The 26,128-nt window shown below is 40.9% G+C and overlaps 1 protein-coding gene across 5 annotated transcripts in view; it reads left to right on the top strand.

Moving 5' to 3' along the window:
* UVRAG (UV radiation resistance associated) overlaps positions 1–26,128 on the top strand; it is a 329,716-nt gene that overhangs the window by 19,193 nt on the left and 284,395 nt on the right. For 3 of the 5 annotated variants that reach the window (XM_003910437.5, XM_031653097.1, XM_021926328.2), the window contains one exon: positions 18,900–19,017. The exons of 1 other annotated variant lie outside the window; for it this stretch is intronic. In XM_003910437.5, coding sequence (XP_003910486.4) covers positions 18,900–19,017 — 118 coding nt within the window. Of the gene's footprint in view, positions 1–18,899; positions 19,018–22,171; positions 22,250–26,128 lie in introns of those variants that run through there. One more of the 5 variants, XM_021926329.2, reaches the window with a different exon arrangement.

Here is a 26,128-nt window from a genome sequence, read left to right as displayed (position 1 = left end):
CCAGTGATAAGCATTGTTTCTATAGATTATAGATTAACTAACAGTATTCCTTATGGGAAACAAAGGGGTGGGTTCTGGCTAGTTATCTGCAGCAGGAGCATGTCCTTAAAGCACAGATCGCTCATGCTATTGTTTGTGATTTAAGAATGCCTTTAAGTGGTTTTCTGCCCTGGGTGGGCCAGGTGTTCCTTGCCTTCATTCCAGTAAACCCACAACCTTCCAGTGTGGGCGTCAATGGCAATCACGAATATGTCACAGTGCTACAGAGATTTTGTTTATGGCCAGTTTTGGGGCCAAGTTAATGGTCAGATTTTGGGGGGCCTGTTCCCAACAGTTACCAACATCAGTAAATTTAACATTGATACTTTGATCTGAAGTTCATCGGTTGATTCTATAATGTCCTTTATAGAAATTTTCCTCCTCCAGTTCAGGATACAGTTGTAGGGTAGGTATTACATTTAACTGTTGTTTCTCTAATGTAGAACATTTCCACGGCTTTTCTTTGTCTTTTTTTTTTTTTTAAATGTCACTGTCATGATACAGACCCTGCTCCCTTTAAAAAAAAAATAGGACATTCCTCATTTTCTGTTTATCTGATGTTTCCTCATTATTAGATTCAGATTACACATTTTCAGTTGGAATATTGCATGGGTGGTAATATGTCCTTCATAAAGTATCACTTCTGGATGTTCATTTGTCCCTCATTGGTAATGTTAATTTTGTCACCCGGTCAAGGTATTGTCTGATTTCTCAACTCTAATTCTTTGTGTGTACATGCATGCCCTTGCAACTAATAGTCTATAGGGAGACACTTTAAGATGATGCATGGAGCGGGGCGCGGTGGCTCACACCTGCTATCCCAGCACTTCGGGATGCTGAGGTAGGTGGATCATGAGGTCAGGAGATCGAGACTGTCCTGGCTAACATGGTGAAACCCCGTCTCTACTAAAAATACAAAAAATTAGCCGGGCGTGGTGGCACGCACCTGTAGTCCCAGTTACTCAAGAGGCTGAGGCAGGAGAATAGCTTGAACCTGGGAGGTGGAGGTTGCAGTGAGCTGAGATCGTGCCACTGCATTCCAGACTGGGCAACACAGTGAGACTCCGTCTCAACAACAACAACAACAACAACAACAACAACAACAAAAAACCCCAAAATACTTTTTGTGGCAAAAGGTCTCACTAAGTTGCCCAGGCTGGTCTTGAACTCCTAGCCTCAAGATATCTTCCCTCCTCAGCCTCTCAAATTGCTGGGATTATGTGAGCCACCATGCCCGACCTCATTTGTGTTTGGTAGGGAAAAAAAGAATATAATTATGTAATTATCGGAGAGCCATAAACTATAACTGATAACACTGGTTGCCCCGGGGGGAAGGAAATGGGTATTTGGGGCACACAGTAGTGTGGAGACTTCACTATATCCTCTTATATTCTGTGCCTTTTGAATTGTGAACCATATGAATACATTATCTACTATATTTTAAAAAATAACATTCAATATACTTTTTACTTCTTATTTTTTAAGACTAGTCAAGTGTAGTAGTGAGAAGGGGGAAAGAGTAGAGCAAGTTTGATCTGTAACTGACGGTGAACACTCAATTGAGAAAAGTCATTACCTTTGGACCAGCTTAAGTTTACATTTCAAAAAAAACAGAGAGATGGCAACCAACCTTTAAACACAGGTATGCGGATGACAGTTTCCAGAAGCAATATGACACAGTGGGAAGAACTCAAGTTAGAGCTTCAGCTCCACTCTAGGTGGTTTTGCCACTCATTAGTGAGCAAGCCACTTACTGTTTCTGAGCCTGTTTCCCCTTCCATAAAATGGAGGTATTTCCACCTGCCTACTTCTGTGGGTTACTGTATTGATCAAATGAAATAATGGATATAAAAGCTCTCTAAAAAATTGTGAAGTACTTTATAATATATATTTAAACAATAAAGTATTACAAAAATAGAGATGTCAAGAGAGGGATGTGGTTATTAGTGGAAGATGATGAATTTAGGCCATTCTAGTTTGAAGTAAAGAGACACAGATTTAGAATTCATCTCTCTAAATAGAGGTAATTATAAGTCACAAAAGTATAACAGATCTCTGAAGGATAAACATTCAACAAATAGGCCGGGTGTGGTGGCTCACGCCTGTAATCCCAGCACTTTGAGAGGCTGAGGCAGGCAGATCATAAGGTCAGGAGATCGAGACCATCCTGGCCAACATGGTGAAACCCTATCTCTACTTAAAATATATATATACAAAAAATTAACTGGGCGTGGTGGTACGTGCCTATAGTCCCAGCTACCTGGGAGGCTCAGGCAGGAGAATCGCTTGAACCCGGGAGGCGGAGGTTGCAGTAGGCCTGGATCATGTCACTGCACTCCAGCCTGGAGACAGAGTGAGACTCTGTCTCCAAAAAAAAAAACCCGTTCAACAAATAGAAGTATAATACCGCAGAACTGGCAAGGACCCTGAAGGTCATCTAAGCCTTTGCTACTCTGCATCACTTGTATTGAAAATGCTGAGAATCTCAGGTCCCCCACCACAGACCTAGTCCATCAAAATATGTACTTCGACAAGATTCCCTAGGTAATTCATACTGACATTTTAAGTTTAAGAAGCACTGATCTAGGCCATCTTCCTCATTTTTCAGATAATAAAACTGAGGCCCTAAGTAAAGGGATTTACCCATGTTCACATTGTTAATAAGTAGCAAAATCAAGATTTGGACACAGGCTTGATCTCCTGGGCTGGGTACACCATGTTTTCGTTTCCCAGACACCCTGTTTCAAAACTTTTGAGACATCTTTGCCTTTCAAACTTCCCATGTTCCCACCCCCATTTCTAATTGGCCATCTAGATCCATCAGTTCTTTCTTCCCAATTTCTTTGGCATACTCTGCTCTTTTCCACCCACTTCATTCACTGCCCTAAAGCTACTGTTGTTCATACTGGGAAAAACCAGCTTCCCTCTCCTGTGCATGTATCAACTTCCTCTTCTGCAAACAAGAGTGCACTTTCAAATAGTAAGCTCTGTTTAATTCCTTAAGAAGGTGCAAGTCATTAAAAAGCATTAAACTTTAACATGCTAATTTCAGGCAGAATTTGTATTTGAAACCCACCAAAATTAGCAGCTATAACTGTAATTCTAACTCAAAATCTTCACTTCCATTCTTTCTTTCCTATTACCTCCTTTTCTTTGCCCTAGAACTAACTTTTATGTAACAAGGTCCTCCCATTCTAATCAAGCTTTACTAAAATACAGTTTATCATCCTTCAGTACCCTCAGGGGATTCATTCCAGGAACAACCACCACCCTAATCCCCTACCACCACAGATAAAAAAATCTGCTGGTCGGGCGCGGTGGCTCACGCCTGTAATCCCAGCACTTTGGGAGGCTGAGGCGGGCGGATCACGAGGTCAGAAGATCGAGACCATCCTGGCTAACACCGTGAAACCCCGTGTCTACTAAAAATACAAAAAATTAGCCGGACGTGGTGGTGGGCGCCTGTAGTCCCAGCTACTCGGGAGGCTGAGGCAGGAGAATGGTGTGAACCCTGGAGGCAGAGCTTGCAGTGTGCCGAGATGGCGCCGCTGCACTCCAGCCTGGGTGACAGAGCGAGATTTTGTCTCAAAAAAAAACCCCAAAAAACTGCAGATGCTCAAGTCCCTGATATAAAATGGCATAGTATGCATATAACCCATGCAACATCTTCCTGTATACTTTAAATCATCTCTAGATTACTTATAATATCTCATGCAAGGTAAATGCTGTGTAAATAGTTGTTACATGGTATTGAGTTTTTTTGTACTTTTTAAAAATTGTTGTGTTTTGGTTTGTTTTTTTTCAGGCTAGTCAAGTGAGGAACTGGAAGTGGAGAAGGAACAAAGAAATCTCTTACTGGTTCTGATCAACTAGTTATGAACACAACTGCATTTGGACTAGCCTACTGAGATTTTTTTTTTTTTTTCTGAATATTTTCTATCTGTAATTGGTTGAATCCAGAATCCACAGATGCAGAGGGCCTGCTGTAAATTCACAGTGTCATCTTTTGAATTTATCGCTCTTACCATCTACATTCTCATGCCTTTATAATTCTCTCCTATATATTCCATCCTAAGAAACCAAATTATTTCAACATTTATTGAGTACCTATGAAAAAGTTTTTAAAAATTAGGCAGGCATGGTGTCTTTGGCCTATAGTCCTAGCTACTTTGGAGGCTGAAGCAGGAGGGTTGCTTGAGCCTGAGAGTTTGAGGCTGCAGTGAGCTATGATTGTGCTACCTCTCTCCAGCCTGGATGATAGAGTGAGACCCTGTCTCTATAACCACCACCCCCCCACCCCAAAAAAGCCACAAATGCTAAACACACTGACTGTATAAACTGTACTTAAAAAAAACTCCACAAACTAATAGTAGATCTTAGAAATTATTCCATATCAGTGATCAAAGAGCTGCCATGTTATTTATTCTTTATGGTCACATAGCATTTCACTGTAGGATATATCATAATTTAGTCCCCTATTGATGTACATTTCAGTTTTTTCTAGTTTTTTATTTTTGCTAATAAGCAACGCTCTATTACATCCATCATATTGCTGAATCAAATAATATATGCATTGTAATTTTTTAAAATTTTAGTTGTTTTTCGTTTTTGTTTTCCAGACAGATTCTCACCCTGCTGCCTAGGCTGGAGTGCAGTGGCTTGATCATGGCTCATTGAAGCCTCAACCTCCTGGGTTCAATCGATCCTCCCACCTCAGCCTCCCAAGTAGCTGGGTCTACTGGCATGCACCACCACAGCCAGCTAATTTCTAAGTTTTTCATAGAGATGGAATCTCCCTATGTTGCCCAGGCTGGTCTTGAACTCCTGGGCTCAAGTGATCCTCCAACACTGGCCTCCCAAAGTGCTGGGATTACAGTTACGGGCCACTGCACCCAGCCTGCATTTGTAATTTTGATAGATGTTGTCAGATTGCCATCTGTTATGGATGTCTGTTTGAATATCTGTTTGAATATTTGTCCCCCCCAAAATCCATGTTGAAATTTAGTCCCCTGTATGGCAGTATTGAGAGGTAGGGCCTTTAAGAAGTGATACCATGATACCATACCTCTGCCCTGATGAATGGATTAATCCGTTTATGTATTAATGGGTTAATGGGTTAGTGGGTTAATGGGTTATCAAGGGAGAAGAACTGGTGACTTTATAAGAAGAGAGGTCTGAGTTAGCACGTTGGCGCTTAGCTCCCTTGCCATGTGTACCCTGCAAATCCTCAACCAGCAAAAAGACTCACCAGGGGCTGCCCCTTGACCTATGTTATCAGATTTTTTGGTCTGTGCCAATTTTAGTGTAGTTTTTAACTTGCATTTCTCTTATGAGTGAGGTTGAGAATCTTTTCATGTTTAAGAGCTATTTGTATTTATTTTTCTGTGAATTATCTGTTAATTTTTTTTGCCATTTTTTTCTAATGGGTTGTTGGACTTTTGATTTCTAGGAATTCTTTATGTTTTAGTGAAATTGTCTTTTTTATATGAATTAAAATTTTTTCTTAGGTTTTTTTTTCCTTTGACTTTGCATAAGGTAGTTTTTGCCATGCCTAATTTTAAAGTGTTTTATGTAGTAATTTTCTTTTATAGCTTCTGAATATCATTTTTAGACCTTTGTGTTTATAAAATAATTTTTCATGGTTTCTTTGGGTACTTTTTGCTTTATTTACGTTAAATATTTTTAAACCTTCTGGAATTTAATGTAAGGCATAGGGTGGGTGTGTGTGTGTGTGTGTGTGTGTGTGTGTGTGTATTTTTGATGGCTACCTTATTGCCCTAACACCTTTATTGATTAGTTCTCTTTTCCCTAGAGGTTATCTTTGACTTGTTTATCTGTTTTGTCAATTTTCTCTTCATCCCTAACCACATCCATTATCTAATTAGTTATCCCAGTAAGCTCAGTTTTTCTTTAGGCTCCTATATGTTCTTATATTTTCTTTCTGTTCCTATTGATAATACTTTAAACCATTTTTATTGTGGAAATTTCAATGTCTATGGAAATGTATATTTTATACATTAATATATTCATCACTATATCAATGTATATTGAAATGCAAGTAGTGTGTGTGTGTGTTTGTGTGTATAGAGAGAGAGAGAGAGAGATTGAGAGAGGAATATAATGAACTCCCAGGTACCTATTACCCCACTTCAATAACTATTAACTCATGGTAGATCTTGTTTAATCTATATGCCTACCTGCTTGTCCTCCTTTCCTCCCTCCAGTTATTTTGAAGCAGATTACAGGCATGCTATTTATTCAACATCTGGACCTCTGATAGCTATTTTCTGTCTTCAATTTTTATCTTCTCTAGGTCATACTGTGTAACTGTGTGTTTCTTCATTGGTCTTATATTTCTTTCTTTTTTTTCTTTTGATCTTATGTTTCTAAATGCTGAAATTTACCTGAAAATTTACCAGAAATTTGCCCTTTTCTTTCTTTTTTTTTTTTTTTGAGATGGAGTCTTGCTCTGTCGCCCAGGCTGGAGTGTGGTGGTGTGATCTCGGCTCACTGCAAGCTCCAACTCCCGGGTTCACACCATTCTCCTGCCTCAGCCTCCCGAGTAGCTGGGACTACAGGCGCCTGCCACCGCGCCTGGCTAATTGTTTGTATATATATTTTTTTATTAGAGACGGGGTTTCACCGTGTCAGCCAGGGTGGTCTCAATCTCCTGACCTCGTGATCCGCCCACCTCGGCCTCCCAAAGTGCTGGGATTACAGGCGTGAGCCACCGGGCCCGGCAAATTTGCCCTTTTCATGTGTACAAACTCTAGTTCTTTAGTAAGATCATATACTCTGAAATTAGGTAGTAATTCATAGTAATAGTCTGTAAAGGCAATACCAAGATAGAATAGAAGAAAATGGGAAACGAGAGGCAGGGGAGAGAGACACTTGCAGAGGGCAGTAGTGGATCTACCTGTTTCTTAGGGTAACACTACCTGGCAGAAAAATGGGGTGGGGGGAAGGCAAGTTTTGGGGCCTTTCACCGAGTTTGGGGGTAAATAGGGTAGAAATAAGAAACCCAGAGCCAAAATGTATAAGAAGTGTAGAAAGTTCAGAGTTGTAGTTTTTTTTTCCTGTTGAGAAGTTTTATAATTTAGTGCTTAGTAAATGACTGCATTAAATTCAGACTGATTTGAACTTGGTGGGAGAGCAGAGTTAATTTCAGAATAAAGGCTTTAGTTCCAAAGTTGTGTAATTTGTGCCAGAGAAAGCTCTCAATTAGCAACCAGAACTATGAAGTGCTTTATGAGAGATTAGGGTTGTTGGGGTTGTTTGTTTAAATCTGTAACTTGGTTGGCACCATTTGCTTATAGCCAATAGCCCCAGGCTCTAGTTTTAAAGCATTCTTGTGTTCTTTCAAAATTTTCACAGTGAGGGTTTCAGGTTGGATCAAAGGATTAGGAAAATATAGGTGCTATAATATAGAGAGCGCCTTTCTGTTTTTTTTTTTTTTTTTAAACTGACTTGAATTTATCAAGCTTAAATTCTTAGTTCAGTAGTTGAGTATCTTTACGTTCTGTGGAAATGTGGAAAACCAGTTTCCCCCAGGTTTATATTTGTTACCTCTCAAAAAGTTATAACAAAGTAACAGTAATATAAATTTGCCAGAAATAATCTGGGCCTTAATTCTTGCCTGCCTTAGAGCCTGGTCTCAGGCTGAGAGGAAATGTCTGACCTGAGAAAGAAATGGAACCGGGAGTTGAGCATGGGAATGAAAGAAGGTGTATAGGACAAGTTTGACTACATTTCCAAAGGCAAATACTATTTTAAGAAATTATCTCATAATATCTGTGTTTATCTAAATCAGGGGTCAGCAAACTGTGACTAACAATGGCTGGTTTTTGTAACAACCTATAAGCTAAGAATGGTTATATTGTTAAAGAATCATTAACAAACTAAAAAAGAAGAGTATGTAGACAGACTGGGTGTGCACTGAAAAGCTTAGAGGATTTACTCCCTGATCTACATTATTCAAGGTATATAGTAATATTTCTTTATGTGAACATTAAACATTTCTTGTTCTTTTGTTTGTTTCATATCATCATTTTCAATGACCTTTTAAAATAACTGGTAATATGGTTTTCCATTGTATTTTTACATTGTACCACAATGTAAGAGTGTTACTCAGTTTTTGCTTTTATAGCAATACTGGAATAAACATATTTGCACACAATTTTATCACTTGTGAAATGCTTGGTAAAATTTTATATGCATTTTAAAATGTGATAATTTTTGCTAAATTGCCCTCGCTCCAAAGCAGACCGGTTTTATGTTTTCCTCACTTTGTTGTCCTTCCTTTCCCGTATCAACCCCAGTAGAGACTAAAATTGTTTGACTCTTTAATCAGATCAGTCCCTTTAATTATCTATTACTCCATAGCAAACAAAAACTTGAGTGGCTTAAAATAACATCATCATCATTAATTTTGCTCAGAAATCTGCAGTTTGGTCTGAGCTTGGTGGGAACAACTTGTCTCTGCTTATTATCTTGATGTCATTTCTTGAGGCTCCGAGCCTCAGGACATGGTCACTTAGATGCCTGGCTGCCTGCTGGAATCTCAGCTGAGGCTGTGGAGAGAACACCTATGAAGCCCATGTGACTGGTTGGCTTCCTCACAGTATAGTCACTGGGTTCCAAGGAAGAATATCCCGAAAGGACCAGGTGGAAGCCATGTCACCTTTCATCATTTAGCCTCAGAAATCACATAGCTTCATTTCTGCCCACATTTAAGGGGGAGAAAACATAGACCTCCCTTATTCATGGATGACAGGGGTGGCAGCATTACATCGTGAGAGAGCATGTCAGATGGGATGTATTGGGGCAACCATGTTTGGAAACTGCGGTCGGCCACAAGGTGGAATATTTATTTTGATGTGTGTATTTTAAAATTATGGGTGTGATTGTACATCTTTTCACATGTTCATTGACTAGTTCCATTATTTTTCCTTTTCCTTTGACCTGCCTTTTCTTTTTCTTTCTTTTTCTTTTTTTTTTTTTTTGAGATGGAGTCTCACCCTGTCATCCAGGCAGGAGTCCTATGGTGCGATCTCGGCTCACTGCAACCTTCCCCTCCTGGGTTCAAACGATTCTCCTGCCTCAGCCTCCCTAGTACCTGGGATTACAGGCGCCTGCCACCATTCCCAGCTAACTTTTGTATTTTTAGTAGAGACAGGGTTTCACCATGTTGCCCAGGCCGGTCTCGAACTCCTGACCTCGTGATCCGCCCGACTCGGCCTCCCAAAGTGCTGGGATTACAGGCATGAGCCACCGTGCCTGGCCTGACCTACCTTTTCGTATCCTTTGCCCCTTTTTCATTGATCTCTAGGTTATTGATTATTGGTTACATTATTGATGTGTAATAACCCCCCCCTTTTTTTTTTTGAGATAGAGTCTTGCTCTGTTGCCCAGGCTGGTGTGCAGTGGTGTGATCTCGGCTCACTGCGAGCTCTGCCTCCTGGGTTCACGCCATTCTCCTGCCTCAGCCTCCTAAGTAGCTCGGACTACAGGCGCTTGCCACTATGCCTGGCTAATTTTTTTGTATTTTTAGTAGAGACGGGGTTTTGCCATGTTAGCCAGGATGGTCTCGATCTCCTGACCTCGTGATCTGCCTGCCTCGGCCTCCCAAAGTGCTGGGATTACAGGTGTGAGCCACTACGCGTGGCCAACTCTTACAGATTAAACAAATCAGACTCAAACTCGATTTAGAAGGTACTTCCTGTGGCCCTGGGAGTTGTGAAAGTTGTGTGTGGGATGGTTTAGTTTGGTGATGGTGGGGATTTATGGAGTAATTATATTCAAGAACCATACTACTTTTGTTTTTTAAGTAAGTGATCCAGCAAGGGAGGGTGAATGGGAGCCATTTCTTTGTCTTTTGGTTATCAGCCTCTCTGAATCACTCTCCAGTGCTTGATACAGAGCAAGATTCAGGGCACGTCAGTTCTCGTTGGTCATTAATATATCTCAGAAGCCAGAGAATTTTAGATGCATACAAAGGAAAGGTGAAATATTTTACTACTGAAAATGGCTTTGAGTTCTGTCAGTTCTGGTGTGTGATCTGTTTTTTTTTAAATCTTGCTTTCCCCTATATTGAGGTTCAAAACTGTATCAACGAATGTAGATTGACCCTACAGAAATGATCGTTTTCTAAAATGTGGGTATGTTTAAAAAAGTGAAACATTTCTTTTATCTTGCCACTAAGTTAGAATGTTACTCCTCAACTACTAACCTGCCATGGGATAAATCCTTAATAAACATTACAGTATAATTTCTTTCCCTAGTTGTAATCTTTGACAGTTTTAAAGCGATGGGCTGATGTTTGCCATCATAGTACTCATTTTAAGTATAGTTTGATTGAGACTTAGATTGTGTCAGCAGGGTCTGAATCCCACATCTCTTGACTCTGCTCTCTTCTTTGTTGGTTTTATTCCCTGGTTTCACTGTGATGGAAAGATGACTGACAGGATCTCTAGCCCTATGTCCTTCTAGGTTCAGGGCCAGTGGGGGGGGGGGGGGGAAAGAACTCATGATCAGACGCAAGGGCTCATGCCTGTAATCCCAGCACTTTGGGAGGCCAAGGCGGGTGGATCATTTGAGGTCAGGAGTACGAGACCAGCCTGGCCAAAATGGCAAAACCCTGTCTATACAAAAGATACGAAAATTAGCAGGTGTGGTGGTGTGCAACTGCAGTCCCAGCAACTTGGGAGGCTGAGGCAGTAGTGAGCTGAGATTGCGCCACTGCACTCCAGCCTGGGTGACAGAGCAAGACTCCATCTAAAAAAAAAAAAAAAAAAAAAAAAAAGAGAACTCTCAACAGTTTAATTTCTGGGTCTTTCGTTAGCCCTAGTTGGATCATATGTTATGATCAGGGGAATAGAATGTGCTGATTGATTGGCCTGAGCTGAATCGCATGAACATCTCTGATGCTGCAGGTAGAGTTAACTGTACTGGACTGTGGATCTACAAGGCCATAAACAAAACAAACAAAAATATAAAAACAAAACAAAAAAGTTGTTTGTATTCTACTGTTAAGTTTTAAAGCGGATTTCTTTTTTTTTTGGAGGCACAGTCTCACTCTGTCGCCCAGGCTGGAGTGCAGAGGCACCATCTCAGCTCACTGCAAGCTCCGCCTCCCGGGTTCACGCCGTTCTCCTGCCTCAGTCTCCGGAGTAGCTGGGACTCCAGGCACCCGCCACCACGTCCGGCTAATTTTTTGTATTTTTAGTAGAGACAGGGTTTCACCATGTTAGCCAGGATGGTCTTGATATCCTGACCTTGTGATCTGCCTGCCTTGGCTTCCCAAAGTGCTGGGGTTACAGGCGTGAGCCACCGCGGCCGGCCTAAAGCAGCTTTCTAAGAAAATTACTGGTATTAAGAAGCAAAACAGCTATTCTAGGTTTTTTGGAAGCACTGGTTTATAGTCATACAAATGAGTATGATTGTAATACTAATATTTTTATTTTTTTACTAAAGCAGATGTTTCTCTTTTTTTTGTTTTTTTGAGACAAGGTCTCACTGTGTTGCCCAGTCTGGAGTACATTGGCGCTATCATGGCTCACTGCAGCCTTGGCTTCCTGGGCTCAAGTGATTCTCGCACCTCAGCCTCCTGGGTAGCTAGAACTACATTCATGCGCCACCATGCCCAACTAATTTTTGTGGAGATGGAGTTTTGCCATGTTACCCAGGCTGGTCTTAAACTCCTGGGCTCAAGCGATGTGTCCTCCTTGGCCTCCCAAAGTGCTGGGATTATAGGTGTAAACCACCATGACCAGCCAGATGTTTCAAATTTACTATGCAGACCACTTAATTCTTGTGTTAGAATTTGTATTTGAAAGATTTGTAAAAAGTTAAGGAATTTAGGGTCATACTGCTCTTTTGCCCACTGCCAACATTTCAGGTAGTTGAATTGTGCCCTATAATCTGTCTATCCCCCAAAGCAAAGCTGAATAGAGTTTGATTTTGTATGTTAGTGAATGTTTTTAACCTTTATATAAGGATGTGATAGGTAGTGTTTCAAATATTTTAAAGCCATGTTAATTTAAAAATTAAAATCCCCTATTCAGCTCTGGGGATGGATGTTACTAGAGCACAACTCAGCCACCTAAAGCTACCACTGTAGTATAATGCACAAAGAGCATTTTAAAACAGTGAAAGTATGAAGTAGAGCATTTGAGGAAGTTTCTGGAGATTGCTTGACCACATGACTATTCACAATAGCAAAGACATGGAATCAACCTAGATGCCCATCAATGGTAGACTGGATAAAGAAAATGTTATACATATACACCATGCAATACTACACAGCCAGAAAAAAGAATGAGATCATGGCCTTTGCAGCAACATGGTTGGAGCTGGATTCTATTATCCTAAATGAATTAATGCAGGAGGAGAAAACAAAAAACTTCATGTTCTCTCTTATAGGTACACATGGACACAAAGAAGGGAACAGTAGATACTGGGGCCTATTTGAGGGGTGGAGCATGAGAAGAGGGTGAGGATTTAAAAACTAGGTATTGGGCATTATGCTGATTGCCTGGGTGGGAAAATTATCTGTACCCCAAACCCTGAGACATGCAGTTTACCCATGTAACAAAACCTGTGTATGTACCTCTTGAGCCTAAAAGTTGCCAAAAAAAAAAAAAAAGGCGATCTTAGGAAGTTATGTCACAGACATGAAAGAAAAAGAAAACTGCATAGAATGTTATCTTAAAGAGTAATTCCAAAGTTTATGTAAATTTTAATTTTTTTGTGTAAATTTAAATTTTATTTACTCAGAATGTTTTTACTTTCCTGAGATATTTGAAGCAATTTAGATCATAAAAAAGTTTGGCTTAAATATCTATAGCTGGACCATTAATTCTAAACAGACCAGGAATTCTGTTTCGAAAAGATCAAAGCATTGATATTTATGCTCGATGGTGCCTCTAGGATGTGCAGTACTGCTAGACCATATACCCAAGAGCAGTTGAAGGATGAGCCTTGAGGATTTCCTGTAGGCTAAAAGTGCTGTTAAGACTTACCCTGTTTTAGTCATTAGGCAGGTTTTTAGATGTGAAGTGCCCTGTGTTCTCCAACCATCTGGTGGGTGGGCATCAGAATCTGGTAAGGGTTTCAGACCACTCAGAACCATTGTAAGGCCTAAGAAAAACCAAGTTTTAAATTTTAATTAAGTCCTACTTATCAGTTTCATCTTTTATGAATTATGCTTTTGGTGTTGTATCTAGAAAGTCATCACAAACCCAAGATCACCGAGATTTTTTCCTATATTATCTTCTAGGAGTTTTATAGTTTTGCATTTTTACTGAGGTCTCTGGTTCATTTTGAGTTAATTTTTGTGAAAAGTGTAAGATCTGTGTCTACATTCATTTTTTTTTTTTTTTTGCATGTGAATGTCCACTTTCAGCACCATTTGTTGAAAAGACTTGGCTGTTGTCTTTGAATTGTCTTTGAGCCTTTATCAAAGAATAGTTGACAGTATTTGTGTATTTCTAGGCTCTCTATTCTGTTCTCATCTATTTGTCTCTTCTTTTGCCAATGCCATCCTGCCTTGATTACTGTAGCTTTATAGTAATGTCAGTCCTCTGACTTTGTTCTTTCATTTTTTTTTTTTTTTTTTTTGAGACGGAGTCTTGCTTTGTCACCTAGCTGGAGTGCAGTGACATGATCTCAGCTTACTGCAACCTCTGCCTCCCTTGTTCAAGCAATTCTCCTGCCTCAGCCTCCTGAGTAGCTGTGATTACAGGTGTGTGCCACCACGCCTGGCTAATATTTTGTATTTTTAGTAGAGATGGGGTTTTGCCATGTTAGCCAGGCTGGTCTCGAACTCCTGTTCAGGTGATCCACCCACCTTGGCCTCCCAAAGTGCTGAGATTACAGGCATGAGCCACAGTGCCCGGCCTGTTCTTTGGTTTTCTTGAGATGGAGTCTCACTCATTCTGTTGCCCAGGCTGGAGTGCAGTGGCGTGATCTCGGCTCACTGCAACCTCCATCCAACTCTGGGGTTCAAGTGATTCTCCTGCCTTAGCCTGCCAAGTAGCTGAGATTACAGGTGTGTGCCATCACGCCTGGCTAATTTTTGTATCTTTAGTAGAGATGGGGTTTCACCATTTTGGCCAGGCTGGTCTCGAACTTTTGACCTCAGGTGATCCACCCACCTCGGCCTCCCAAAGTGCTGGGATTACAGGTATAAGCCACTGTGCCCGGCCTGGCTATTTTATTTTTATTTTTTCTAGAGATATGGTCTCACTTTGTTGTTGCCTAGGCTGATCTTGAACTCCTGGGCTCAAGTGATCCTCTTGCTTTGGCCTCCCAAAGTGCTGGGATTATAGTTATGAGCCACTGTGCCTGGCTCTGGAATGAATGTTATTAAAAAAGAAGGCAAGACCTAGGGCACAAGAGGGTTTACATGTACATTTACAGCTTTTCACCAAAATTGCATCAGTAATTTACCCATAAAGAGTTTATTAGCAGCTGGGCACGGTGGCTCATGCCTGTAATCTCAGCACTTTTGGGAGGCTGAGGTGGGCGGATCACGAGGTCAGGAGATCTAGACCATCCTGGCCAACATGGTGAAACCCCGTCTCTACTAAAATACAAAAAGTTAGCTGGGCATGGTTGTATACACCTGTAGTCCCAGCTACTTGGGAGGTGGAGGCTGAGGCTGGGGAATCTCTTGAACCCAAGAGGCGAAGATTGCAGTGAGCCAAGATCACGCCACTGCTCTCCAGCCTGGTGACAGAGTGAGACTGTCTCACAAAAAAAAAAAAAAAAAAGAAAAAAGAAGAAGAATTTATTAGCGTGGGCAACATAGGGAGACTCTGTCTCTTAAAAAAAAAAAAAATTTATATTAGCTGGGCATGGTGGCATATGCCTGTGGTCCCAGATACTTGGGAGACTGAGGTGGGAGGATCGCTTGAGCCTGGGAGGTTGAGGCTGCAGTGAACTCTGACCTACCACTGTACTCCAGCCTGGGCAACAGAGAGAGACCCTGTCTCAAAAAAAAAAAAGAAAAAGTTTATTTCCTTTGTCCATTCCAGTTGCTGTAAGTATCTTGGATTTTAAATATGGTATAACGAAAATACCCTAATGCTTTTGAAATAAGTAAAATAAAGGAAAAAGGCAAAAAGTCATACAGCCCACAGTCAGTGCTTTAAGTATAGTTGGTCAGTTTGTGGAGTTTGTTTTTTGTAAACCTTCTTATAAAATGATCTGAATGTGGTTAGTTCTGTTTATTTGCATTAATGGATTACACTGGTAATCACCCAGATGAAATCGTAGAGTTTAGAATCGGAAGGTATCTTGGAGGTGGTCGTGCTAATTGCTACATAATGCGGAGATCTCTTTGGTAATAATATTCATGTATCACAGATTCGATCTCTGTCCAAGCCCTGCACACTGCTTTGTAAGGCAGTCAATTTCATGATAATTGTATGTGTCATAAAGTTATTCTCTTGAGTCGAAGAATTGGTTATTTCCTTGTGTTCTGTAGTAATAAAGGAGTATAAAGACCAAATGATATCTTTTAGTTATATGTAGTACTTAGATAGAAATACATATCCAAATATATAGGGTATAATCCTTGGCTTGCTTTCTGCATTCTTTCCTTCTTTTGAGATCTCTCCTGTAATTCATTATTTACTTTGTTTTATATTTGGTTACTTAGAAATGTTGGGATTGACTGGGTGTGGTGGCTCATAACTGTAATCCCAGCACTTTGAGGGGCTGAGGCAGGTGGATCACCTGAGGTCAGGAGTTTGAGACCAACCTGGCCAACATGGTGAAACCCCGTCTCTACTAAAAATATAAAAAACGTAGCCGGGCGTGGTGGTGGGCTCCTGTAGTCCCAGCTACTCGGGAGACTGAGGCAGGAGAATGGCGTGAACCCGGGAGGTGGAGCTTGCAGAGAGCCGAGATTGCGCCACTACACTGCAGCCTAGGCAACAGAGTGAGACTCTATCTCAAAAAAAAAAAAAGAATAATGATTAATAGTTAACCTTCTAGGGTTGTTATGAGAATTAAATGATCACAGGAATGCAGCACATATTTAGCACAGTGCATGGCACATGGTAAACATTTAATAAATGCTAACAGTACAGTGATGGTAATGGTTTTTTTTTTTTTTTTTGAGGACAGAGTCTTGCTCTGTTGCCAGGCTGGAGTGCAGTAAAGCGGCGATCTCGGCTGCTACAAGCTCCCCTCCCGGGTTCATGCCATTCTCCTGCCTCAGCCTCCCGAGTAGCTGGGACCACAGGTGCCCGCTGCCAGGCCCGGCTAATTTTTTGCATTTTTAGTAGAGACAGGGTTTCACCATGTTAGCCAGGATGGTCTCGATCTCCTGACCTCGGGATCCGCCCGCCTTGGCCTCCCAAAGTGCTGGGATTACAGGCGTGAGCCACCACGATCGGCGGTAATGGTTTCTATCAAGCCTTTTTAAGGGAGCAACTGATTTTGTTACTGGTAGCGGTTCTTCACTGCAAGTTCTCCAGGTTCTAGGTGTTTTGAACAAAGAATTGGACAAAATGCACAGCATAGCAAGGAAAGAGTGGAGCAATAAAAGCAAAGATTTATTGAGAATGAAAGTACACTCGCTGGGCGCGGTGGCTCAAGCCTGTAATCCCAGCACTTTGGGAGGCCGAGACGGGCGGATCATGAGGTTAGGAGATCGAGACCATCCTGGCTAACACGGTGAAACCCCGTCTCTACTAAAAAATACAAAAAACTAGCCGGGCGAGGTGGCGGGCGCCTGTAGTCCCAGCTACTCGGGAGGCTGAGGCAGGAGAATGGCGTAAACCCGGGAGGCGGAGCTTGCAGTGAGCTGAGATCCGGCCACTGCACTCCAGCCTGGGCGACAGAGTGAGACTCCATCTCAAAAAAAAAAAGAAAGAAAGAAAGAAAGAAAGTACACTCAACAGGGTGGGAGTGGGCCTGAGCAGCCCCTCAAGGGTCCCCTTACAGAATCTTCTAGGGTCCGGATACCCCCAAAGGTTTCCCATTGGCCACTTGGTGTTCACACCATGCAAATGAAGTGGTGGCCTGCAATCAGTCTGATTGGTTGCAGAAAACTGCCAATCAGAGGCTGAAGTTACCAAGTTACACTCCTATGCAAGCATCTGATTGGTTATGGAAAGCACCCAATCATATTGGGGGGTTTGCAAAGGGAGTAGCCTTTGGTCCTTTTGTTACTCAGACATGGAAAGTTGGGGTTTTCCTTTAGATTTAGTTCTAGGTTGGCCTTAGGTCCCTGGACACCCTATTCTCCTGCCTCAATTTCAGTTGGAAAATCAGGAAGGGCAGGAATCTTCTTTCCTAAACTTTGAAATATGCATAGGATCTCCTTAAAGAGCAGGATGGGCATTGAGATCTACCATCAGCAAATGCATGGAGCTAGGAAAGTGCATGGTCTTTTTGATGGACTTTAAGCAGTCATGTGTGACTGAGGGGTTGAGTATGTGGAAGATCTGGTGGGAAGTAAGGATGGTATATAGAGAAGTCAGATTGTAGAGGGCTTTGAACACAATGTTGGGATGTTTGTACATTATCCTAGATATTCCAGATGTTTTCAGGTCTTTGAACAGAGGAGCAGGATTGCATTCTTATAGCAAAATATATGTGATTATTGTATAGAGATAATTAGTGGTTCCTGTTTTTAAAGTTTTGACTGAAAGGGCTAATGAAAAGTATGTAGCAGGAGAAAATGGTTGCTGTAATCCAGGGTGTGAAATGGAAACCATTGGCAGATTGTGGAAAAATGAGCCTTTTAGAGTAAGCCCAGGAAACTTTTTGTAAATATGTTTGAGGCTTTTCATACTTAGAGGATTAAACAAATTTATTAGACAATAACCTTTTCTCTCAAAGAATCTTAATCTCTAGATTGGGAGAAAGGATTGGGTTGGTATGTGCAAGGGAAAAAGACCTGAGCCCTTCTGGCTGACTGCGTATGTAATTGAAAGTGGACTTACCCCAGGAGAGTGAACTGTCTTTCAGCCTGAGGGAGAGCTTTAAGCATATTTTAAGTGTAAGCACTTGCTTTCTATTTTTAACTCTCTGAAGATAATGGTCTGACATAGGGAACTAACTTTTGGGGATGAATCTGCTGTGCCCAGACTTCAGCATTGCCAACATTCTCTTTTTGATGTATGAGTTGATTTGGCTATCCCTTAAGCTTATTTTGTATTTTTGTTGATTTCTACTATTGCTTCTGAAGCTTTTGCGTTTCCAAACTTGTGATTTCAAATCATTAAAGAGTTTGGTTGGCGAAATTGTTAGGAAGGAGGCCTGATTAGGAAATTGAGACTGGTTGATTACTGGTGAAATGAGAATTGAATGGAAGCTCACCGCAGTTGCTTTATTGGCTGGATGGAGTGACCAGTGAGTCACTATTTTTGTTTTTTGGCTGTGGCCTCATTTTCCTGCTTGTATAGATAATCTGGCATCTAGACTGAAGTAGCATCAGGGGTGAGTGTTATGTGTTAACTGGTGATTATCTGTTGGTATGAGATGGATTTTACATGTCTATCAGAATCCCTCTGTGGAGAAAAGCAAATTATTATTTAGTTTATGTTCCAGGGAATACTAATGCTATTATATGGGTATATAGCGCTTACATAACATTAGTCCTTTTCAAAAATATTTCATGTCTGTTGTCACTTCATTCTTCAACCACCTGGTAAATGAGATAGGGCAGGTATAATTCCTGTTTGACAGAGGGGATGCTGAGGCATAAATAAGAGACTGGGTTATGGTTTCTGGCTCAATAAATAAATGACTGAGACAACCCATTACGTTTCATTTTTGAACTGCAACTTTCAGAAAATTTTATAGGAGGAAAAAGCTGAATGCCTTCTCTTTTTGTTATTTTTCAGCGGCGTCTTCGACATCTTCGGAACATTGCTGCCCGGAACATTGTTAATAGAAATGGCCATCAGCTCCTTGATACCTACTTTACACTTCACTTGTGTAGTACTGAAAAGATATATAAGGGTAAGGGGATCTGTGGACTTGCAACCCACAGATTGTTATATTTTTATTTTTTTTTGTAACACAAGTGATTCTCAGTGCCTCCTGCTGTTGCAGCTTCTCGGAAACCTAAATTGTTTTGCTGTCTGAAAATATGAGCAGTTGGGATGTATACTAAAGAAAAATGGCAATTGGATAGTTCTTTCAGATAACTGAGCCTTACATTGATAAGTTTATCATTCCTTTATGAATGTTAGCTATTAATGGTCTAGTACCTGGCATTTCAAGTAGATGGAATCCAGTATCCTGTAGTAATTTTACTGTTATAAAAATGTAATAAATTTCTTTTCTTTAATATTATGGTAAAATAGGGACCTAGTTTATATCTTCTCATATCTGTAATTTCCTGTATATATAGGATCTTTTTCAGAAGAATGACATAGTTTTCTCTAATTCAGTTTTATGTATTATACTATGGATTCTTCTGTAAGTGAAAATTCTAAGAGCAGACCAAATATTTGATTAAAAATCACAACCACCTGCAGAATGCATATGAGATGAGAGGCACTGAGACATAATCAGTTGGCTTAGGTGGGATGGTGTAAGAGAGGAAGCATGGTAAAATGATAGTAATGTTGGATTATGATGGAAAATACTTCCATACTAGTTCTAGCCCGGCTACTCACTAGCTTTGTGACTTTTGATGAAGATCATGGTTTCTGGAACTTCACTCTCCCCTTTTGTAAAGTAGAGATAATGATGTCTTACGAAGTAGGTAAGACAGATTTTTATGAGGATCATAAAAATCTTGATGTGATTAAATATGTATTTATGCTAACAAAAGGTGACATCATTTTAACAAAAGATACTGAGACTTGTTTGAATCTTGTCCTGTGGCAAAGGTGAAAAATTCAAGTGAGATAGATATGTATATATATATTTATTTATTTTCGAGATAGGATCTCACCCTGTCACCCAGGCTAGAGTGCAGTGGCACAATCATGGCTCACTGCAGCTTTGACCTCACAGACTCAAATGATCCTCCTGCCTCTGTCTCCCAAGTAGCTGGGGCTACAGGTGTGAGATGCCTCTCCAGGCTAACTTTGAAAAAATTTTTGTAGAAACGGGGTCCTACTATGTTTCTTGGGCTGGTCTCGAACTCCTGGACTCAAGCTATGCTCCTGCCCCAGCCTCCCAAAGTGCTGGGATTATAGGTGTGAGCCACGGTCCCTAACCTCTTTTTAGTTTTAATCATTATTTAAAGCGGCGATTGTTTAACAACTTTTTTTTAAAATGTCAATTCCAGTATCTGCTCATTAAAACATTCAGTCAAGAAATATACAGTGAAGAAACTCCTTCAGAGTAAATAGTCTTAAAATAATTTTTTCCCCCCAAGATAGAGTTTGGCTCTGTTGCCTAGGCTGGAGTGCAATGGCGCAATCTCAGCTCACTGCAACCTCCTCCTCCCTGGATTCAAGTGATTCTCCTGCCTCAGCCTCCCAAGTATCTGCGATTACGGGCACCTACCACTACGCCTGGCTAACTTTCGTACTTTTAGTAGAGATGGGTTTTCACCATGTTGGCCGGGCTGGTCTCGAACTCCTGACCTTGTGATCCACCTGCCTTGGCCTCCCAAAGTGCTGGGATTATAGGCGTGAGCCACCACACCCAGCAATAATTTTTAAGGATGGGAAAAGGACTCAAATTCCACTGTCCTCATGTAATTTTATTTCATTCTCACTTTTCAGTCTAACCATTGCATTATTTATTTATTTATTTATTTATTCTGAGACAGAGTGTTGCTGCGTTACCCATGCTGGAGTGCAATGGTGCAATCTTGGCTCATTGCAACCTCTGCCTCCCAGGTTCAAGCAATTCTCCTGCCTCAGCCTCTTGAGTAGCTGGGATTACAGGTGCCTGCCACCACGCCCAGCTGATATTTGTATTTTTAATGGAGACAACGTTTTGTCATGTTGGCCAGGCTGGTCTTGAACTCCCGACCTCAGGTGATCCTATACATGCCTTGGCCTCCCAAAGTGCTGGGATTATGTGTATGAGCCACTGTGCTGAGCCCATTCCATATTTTTAAAACAATTGTATTCATCTGAATGCTTAATGGTAGCTACTGTAACAAATACCACAACTCTTAGTGGCTTACAATAATACATTTCTTATACTAAGTCCAGTGCAGGTGTCCTTTATCAGGCGCTATCTTGGCAGCTTTCTTCTAAGTGATGACTCAGGTATGCAGGTTCCTTCTAGTTTGGGCTGCTGGTGTCCTCAATATATGGCCTCGGACACGGCCAGGTGTAGAAGGATTACTTGTAGGAGAGTTTTAAATGGAAATGGTCCATACCAATTTCATTACATTCTATTGGCCATAAATCAGTTGCATTGTCCTTGTTATTTTTTATTTTATTTATTTATTTTTGAGATGGAGTCTCACTCTGTTTGCCCAGGCTGGAGTGCAGTGGTGCCATCTCAGCTCACTGCAACCTCCGCCTCCCATGTTTAAGTGATTCTCCTGCCTCAGCCTCCCGAGAAGGTGGGATTACAGGCATGCGCCACCACACCCAGCTAATTTTTGTATTTTTTGTAGAGATGGGGTTTCACCATGTTGGCCAGGCTGGTCTTGAGCTACTGAACTCAAGTGACCTGCCCATCTCAGTCTCCCAAAGTGCTGGGATTATAGACGTGAGCCACTGTGCCTGGACTGAATTGTCTTTTTTAGATGGAAAGGGGACTGGGAAATATAAGCTTCCTATATGTCCAGAAGGAAAATGAAACAGGTTGGCTACTATTTGGTTTAAGGGTATAAGCATTTTTGTAGGCCTTAAAACATTTAGTCTACTGCTCACTAATTGGTTATTATCACTAGCAATATATGACAGTGCTGGAGTATTTTAAATTTTTGATGAGTTTCTGTATGATCAGTCCTGGTTATCTTAACAAAACTTCTGTGTTCTTACCCCAGTGTCACCTCTGATAATAGTAATTAACACCAGTACTTAGCACATTTTGGGAATTTGGAAAATGATAGCAATTAGAATTATAATAATCATAATAGTGTTTTCTAAAACGAGTAGTCATGGGACTGGTTGATGATCATGTTAAAAAACTTGTCTAGAGATATGATGAAAGCGAAGTGACTTTTTTGTTTTTGTTTTTTCTCTTTTAGCTCAGATTATATCTTGAATTTAGCAGTTATCATTGACTGTTTTTTGAAGTTATCTCAGTGAGATAATCATCAACACAGGTAGGGAATAGCTGGTGACAGACCCCGAGAAGTCCAGGGTCTGGTGTAGCTGTTGAATTTGGCACTAGCTGTCAAGCCTCTTGGATAGGGCGTTTACTCCCTCTTGCCAGCTTTAGTAATTTATCATTAAAATGAAGGGATTGGTGATTTCTCAGCATTCCTCCCATTCCAAAATGTCATGGTTGAATGAAGCCTATTCATGAACTTTGTTGGGCTTTATGAACTTTTAACTACCATAGGAGGAGCTGGGAAGCCCTTTCTGTAGTAATTCTAGTTAATGCTGTTGTATCTTGTTGGTCGGACCTGTTATAACAAACGTGAATATTTTATGATCCTTGTTTGCTCCTTGGTATAGAACAACCATGATAAGAGACCAATTGACTCTTCTCGATTAACCACCCGTACCACCTGTTTAGTGGTGACATTTCTTAGTGTCAGAAGACAGTTTTTTATTGAAGAATATCCAAAATGCTGGTTTCTAAGTTTTTCTTTTATTTCAGGTAAATTCACAGCAGATCCAAAGAAGATATGTGTGAAATTTAAGAAGAGATGTGTGAAATTTTTTGACTTTTGACATCCTTGTAGTGCTTTTAGGAGACTGTCTTATTTTCAATCAAATACTAGTTATTATATCCCCAGAGAACAAAGCCTTGTGTTAATGGATGGATGGGTTCTAAACTTGGTTTTCTGTTTAACTTGCAATTTTATACAATCAAGTTTGTTTTTCTTTTCTTTTTTTTTCTTTTGAGATGGAGTCTCGCTTTGTGGCCCAGGCTGGAGTGCAGTGGCCAGATCTCAGCTTACTGTAAGCTCCGCCTTCCGGGTTCACGCCATTCTCCTGCCTCAGCCCCCCCCCCCCCCCCCCCCCCCCCCCGCCCCGGCCAAGTAGCTGGGACTACAGGCACCCGCCACCACGCCTGGCTAATTTTTTGTATTTTTAGTAGAGACGGGGCTTCACTGTGTTAGCCAGGATGGTCTTGATCTCCTGACCTCGTGATCCGCCTGTCTTGGCCTCCCAAAGTGCTGGGATTACAGGCGTGAGCCATTGCGCCCAGCCCTCAAGTTTGTTTTTCATAGTTATTTTCTGACCCATGAAATGTAAGTGCCTGCCCTCTCCTGGAATTCCAACTGTCTTGAATACATCAGAAGATGAACTCTATATTACTTAATTTGGCGATCTTACTTAAGTCTTGTAGTTTTATTTATTTTTATTTATTTTTTCTTAGGCAGAGTCTCACTCTGTCAACCAGTCTGGAGTGCAGTATCACAGCTCACTGTAGCCTCAACCTTTTGGGGCTTAGGTGATTCTCCCACCTCAGCCTCTGGAGTAGCTGGGACTACAGGCACACACCACCATGCCCAGCTAATTTTTTTTTGTTGTTTGTAGAGCCGAGTTTTGCCGTGTTGTCCAGGCTGGTCTGAAACTTCTGGGCTCAAGCAGTCCACCTGCCTTGGTTCCCAAAGTGCTAGGATTACAGGCGGGAGCCACCAAGGCCTGGGTCAAGTCTTACAGTTTTAAATGTCACCTGTTGATCTTTCCTTTGAACTCATACCCCTGTAATCCAGTTGCCTACTCTGTAGCTCCATTTGGAGTCTAGTAGGTAACTTAAACTTGATATGTTCAAAACTGAGCTTCTGATATTCCAGCTGTGATCCACCTCCTGTATTCTTGCTTATATCAGAAAATGGCAATTCCATTTCCTTGGCCAAAAACTTTGGAATTATCCTGGATTGTCTTCTTTCTCTCACGTTTCATATCCAGTCTTTTGGCATATACTTTTGGCTCTTACTATCAAAATATATCCATAACCTAATCACTTCTTGCTATCTTCAAACCACAGTCATCTTTTAACTACATTGTTGGAGTAGATGTTTAACAGGTTTGTCTGCTCATGCAACTCCCTCAGTCTGTTCTCAACTGAGATCCTGTTAAAATCAAAGTCACATCCCTTTATTTCTCTCCTCAGAACCCTCCCATGGCTTCCCATCTCGTTCAGAGTATAAGCTAAAATCCTTATGGTTTCCTAGAAGGCCTTTCATGATCTGGTTCTTGGTTACCTCTCTGAACTCAATTTCTGCTACTCTTCCAGCTGTCTGTGTTCCAGCTAGCTGAACGTGTAGCTGTTGCTTGAATGCATTGGTTTTAACTAACTTAAAGACCTCTGCATTTGACATTTATTTGACTTGGATACTTTTCCTTCACATATTCACATGACTAGTGCTTCTACCTTCTTGCAGATCTTTCTTCCCCTGCCCCCTTTTTTTTTTTGAGATGGAGTCTTGCTCTGTTGCCCAGGCTGGAGTGCAGTGGCGCAATCTCAGCTCACTGCAACTTCTACCTACTGGGTTCAAACGATTCTTCTGCCTTAGCCTCTCAAGTAGCTAGGACTACAGGCGTGTGCCACCACACCCAGCTAATTTTTATATTTTTAGTAGACATGGGGTTTCGCCATGTTGGCCAGTATGGTCTCAATCTTGACCTCATGATTGACCCGCCTTGGCTTCCCAAAGTGCTGGGATTACAGGCCTGAGCCACTGCACCTGGCCTTTTTTTTTTTTTCCTTTCAGTGCTGCTCCTTCTGAATTGCAGGACTTTATTCCAAATGTTTCTCAGAGAAAGTCTCCTTGATCACTGACTAATGCTTTTATAAATTGTGATTGTTCTCCTCTGTCTTCTGTGCTTTATTTTTCTCCGCGGTACTTAAGATCACTTGACATACTGTATGTTTAATTATTTGATTATTGTATGTCTCTTTCCACTAGAATGTAAGCTCTATGAAGGCAGAGATTTTCAGGTCACTTTTGCTCATTGCTCTGACCCCAATATGCAGAACTGCAGAACCACGCTTGACACATACTAGGCCCTCAAATATTTTTGTCTTTTTAATTTAATTTTTTTAGTAGGTAAAAAAAAATATATATATATGTGTATATATGCAAAGATATAAAGGTTCATATTAAAGCCTTCCTTTCACTGGCCTTCCATCACCTTAGTTTTCTACCCCACCCTGATAACCACTGTTACTCATTTCTTGTTTGTCTTTCCTGAGATTCTTTATGCAAATACAAGTACAAATACAAATATTCTTATTCCTTTCTCTCCTCTTTTTTACCCAAAGTGTACCATACTATTTATGTTTCTATACCTTGCATTTTTCACTTACTATCGTAGGGTTTTCTCCATATTGATTCATAGACAGCATCCCTGATTTTTGTTTTTTTTTCTGCATAGTTTTGCATTGAATAGATACACTATAACTGGCTCCTATTAGTGGACACTTAGATGGTTCCAGTCTTTTGCTATACACACAGTATTGCATTGAATAACTTTATAATACGTTGTTTTGTATGAGTGGCAGTATATTAATAGGGTAAATTTCATAAAGTGGAATTACTAGGACAAAGAGAATGTGTACTTGTAGTTTTGGTAGATATTGCGAAATTGTCCTCCGTGGGAGCTGTTTTATGTGTGAGTGCTTTTCTCCCCACAGCTTCACCACCAAGCCTGTGCAGACTTTTGAATGTTTGCCACCCTGTTAGGTGAAAAATAGTTTTGCAGTGTAGCTTAAGTTTGTATTTCTCCTATTAAGAGTCCACATTCATAGTAGGAGAAGTTATGCATAGTGCCTGCATAGTTTTGCATTGAATAGATACACCATATCTATGAGTATTAGAATGAGGCATTTATGTATTTGTTGAATGAATGGGATGCTGCAGAACAGCTAAAACGTGCCACTGGAACCATGCTGTGCAATCTGTGATTGCTTTTTTTCTTTCTGTCTTAGCATGGCTACATAGAGAAATATTTGTATTTAATGGTCCCTTTCATGTAGAGGCAGGTCTTGAATGGTATCTTTTTGAAAATTTAGGCTGGGCACA

This window comes from Papio anubis, chromosome 12 (assembly GCF_008728515.1).
Source record: "Papio anubis isolate 15944 chromosome 12, Panubis1.0, whole genome shotgun sequence".
Lineage (NCBI taxonomy): Eukaryota > Metazoa > Chordata > Mammalia > Primates > Cercopithecidae > Papio > Papio anubis.
Note: the sequence above shows the minus strand (reverse complement) of the source record. Positions and strands in the feature narration are given on the sequence as shown.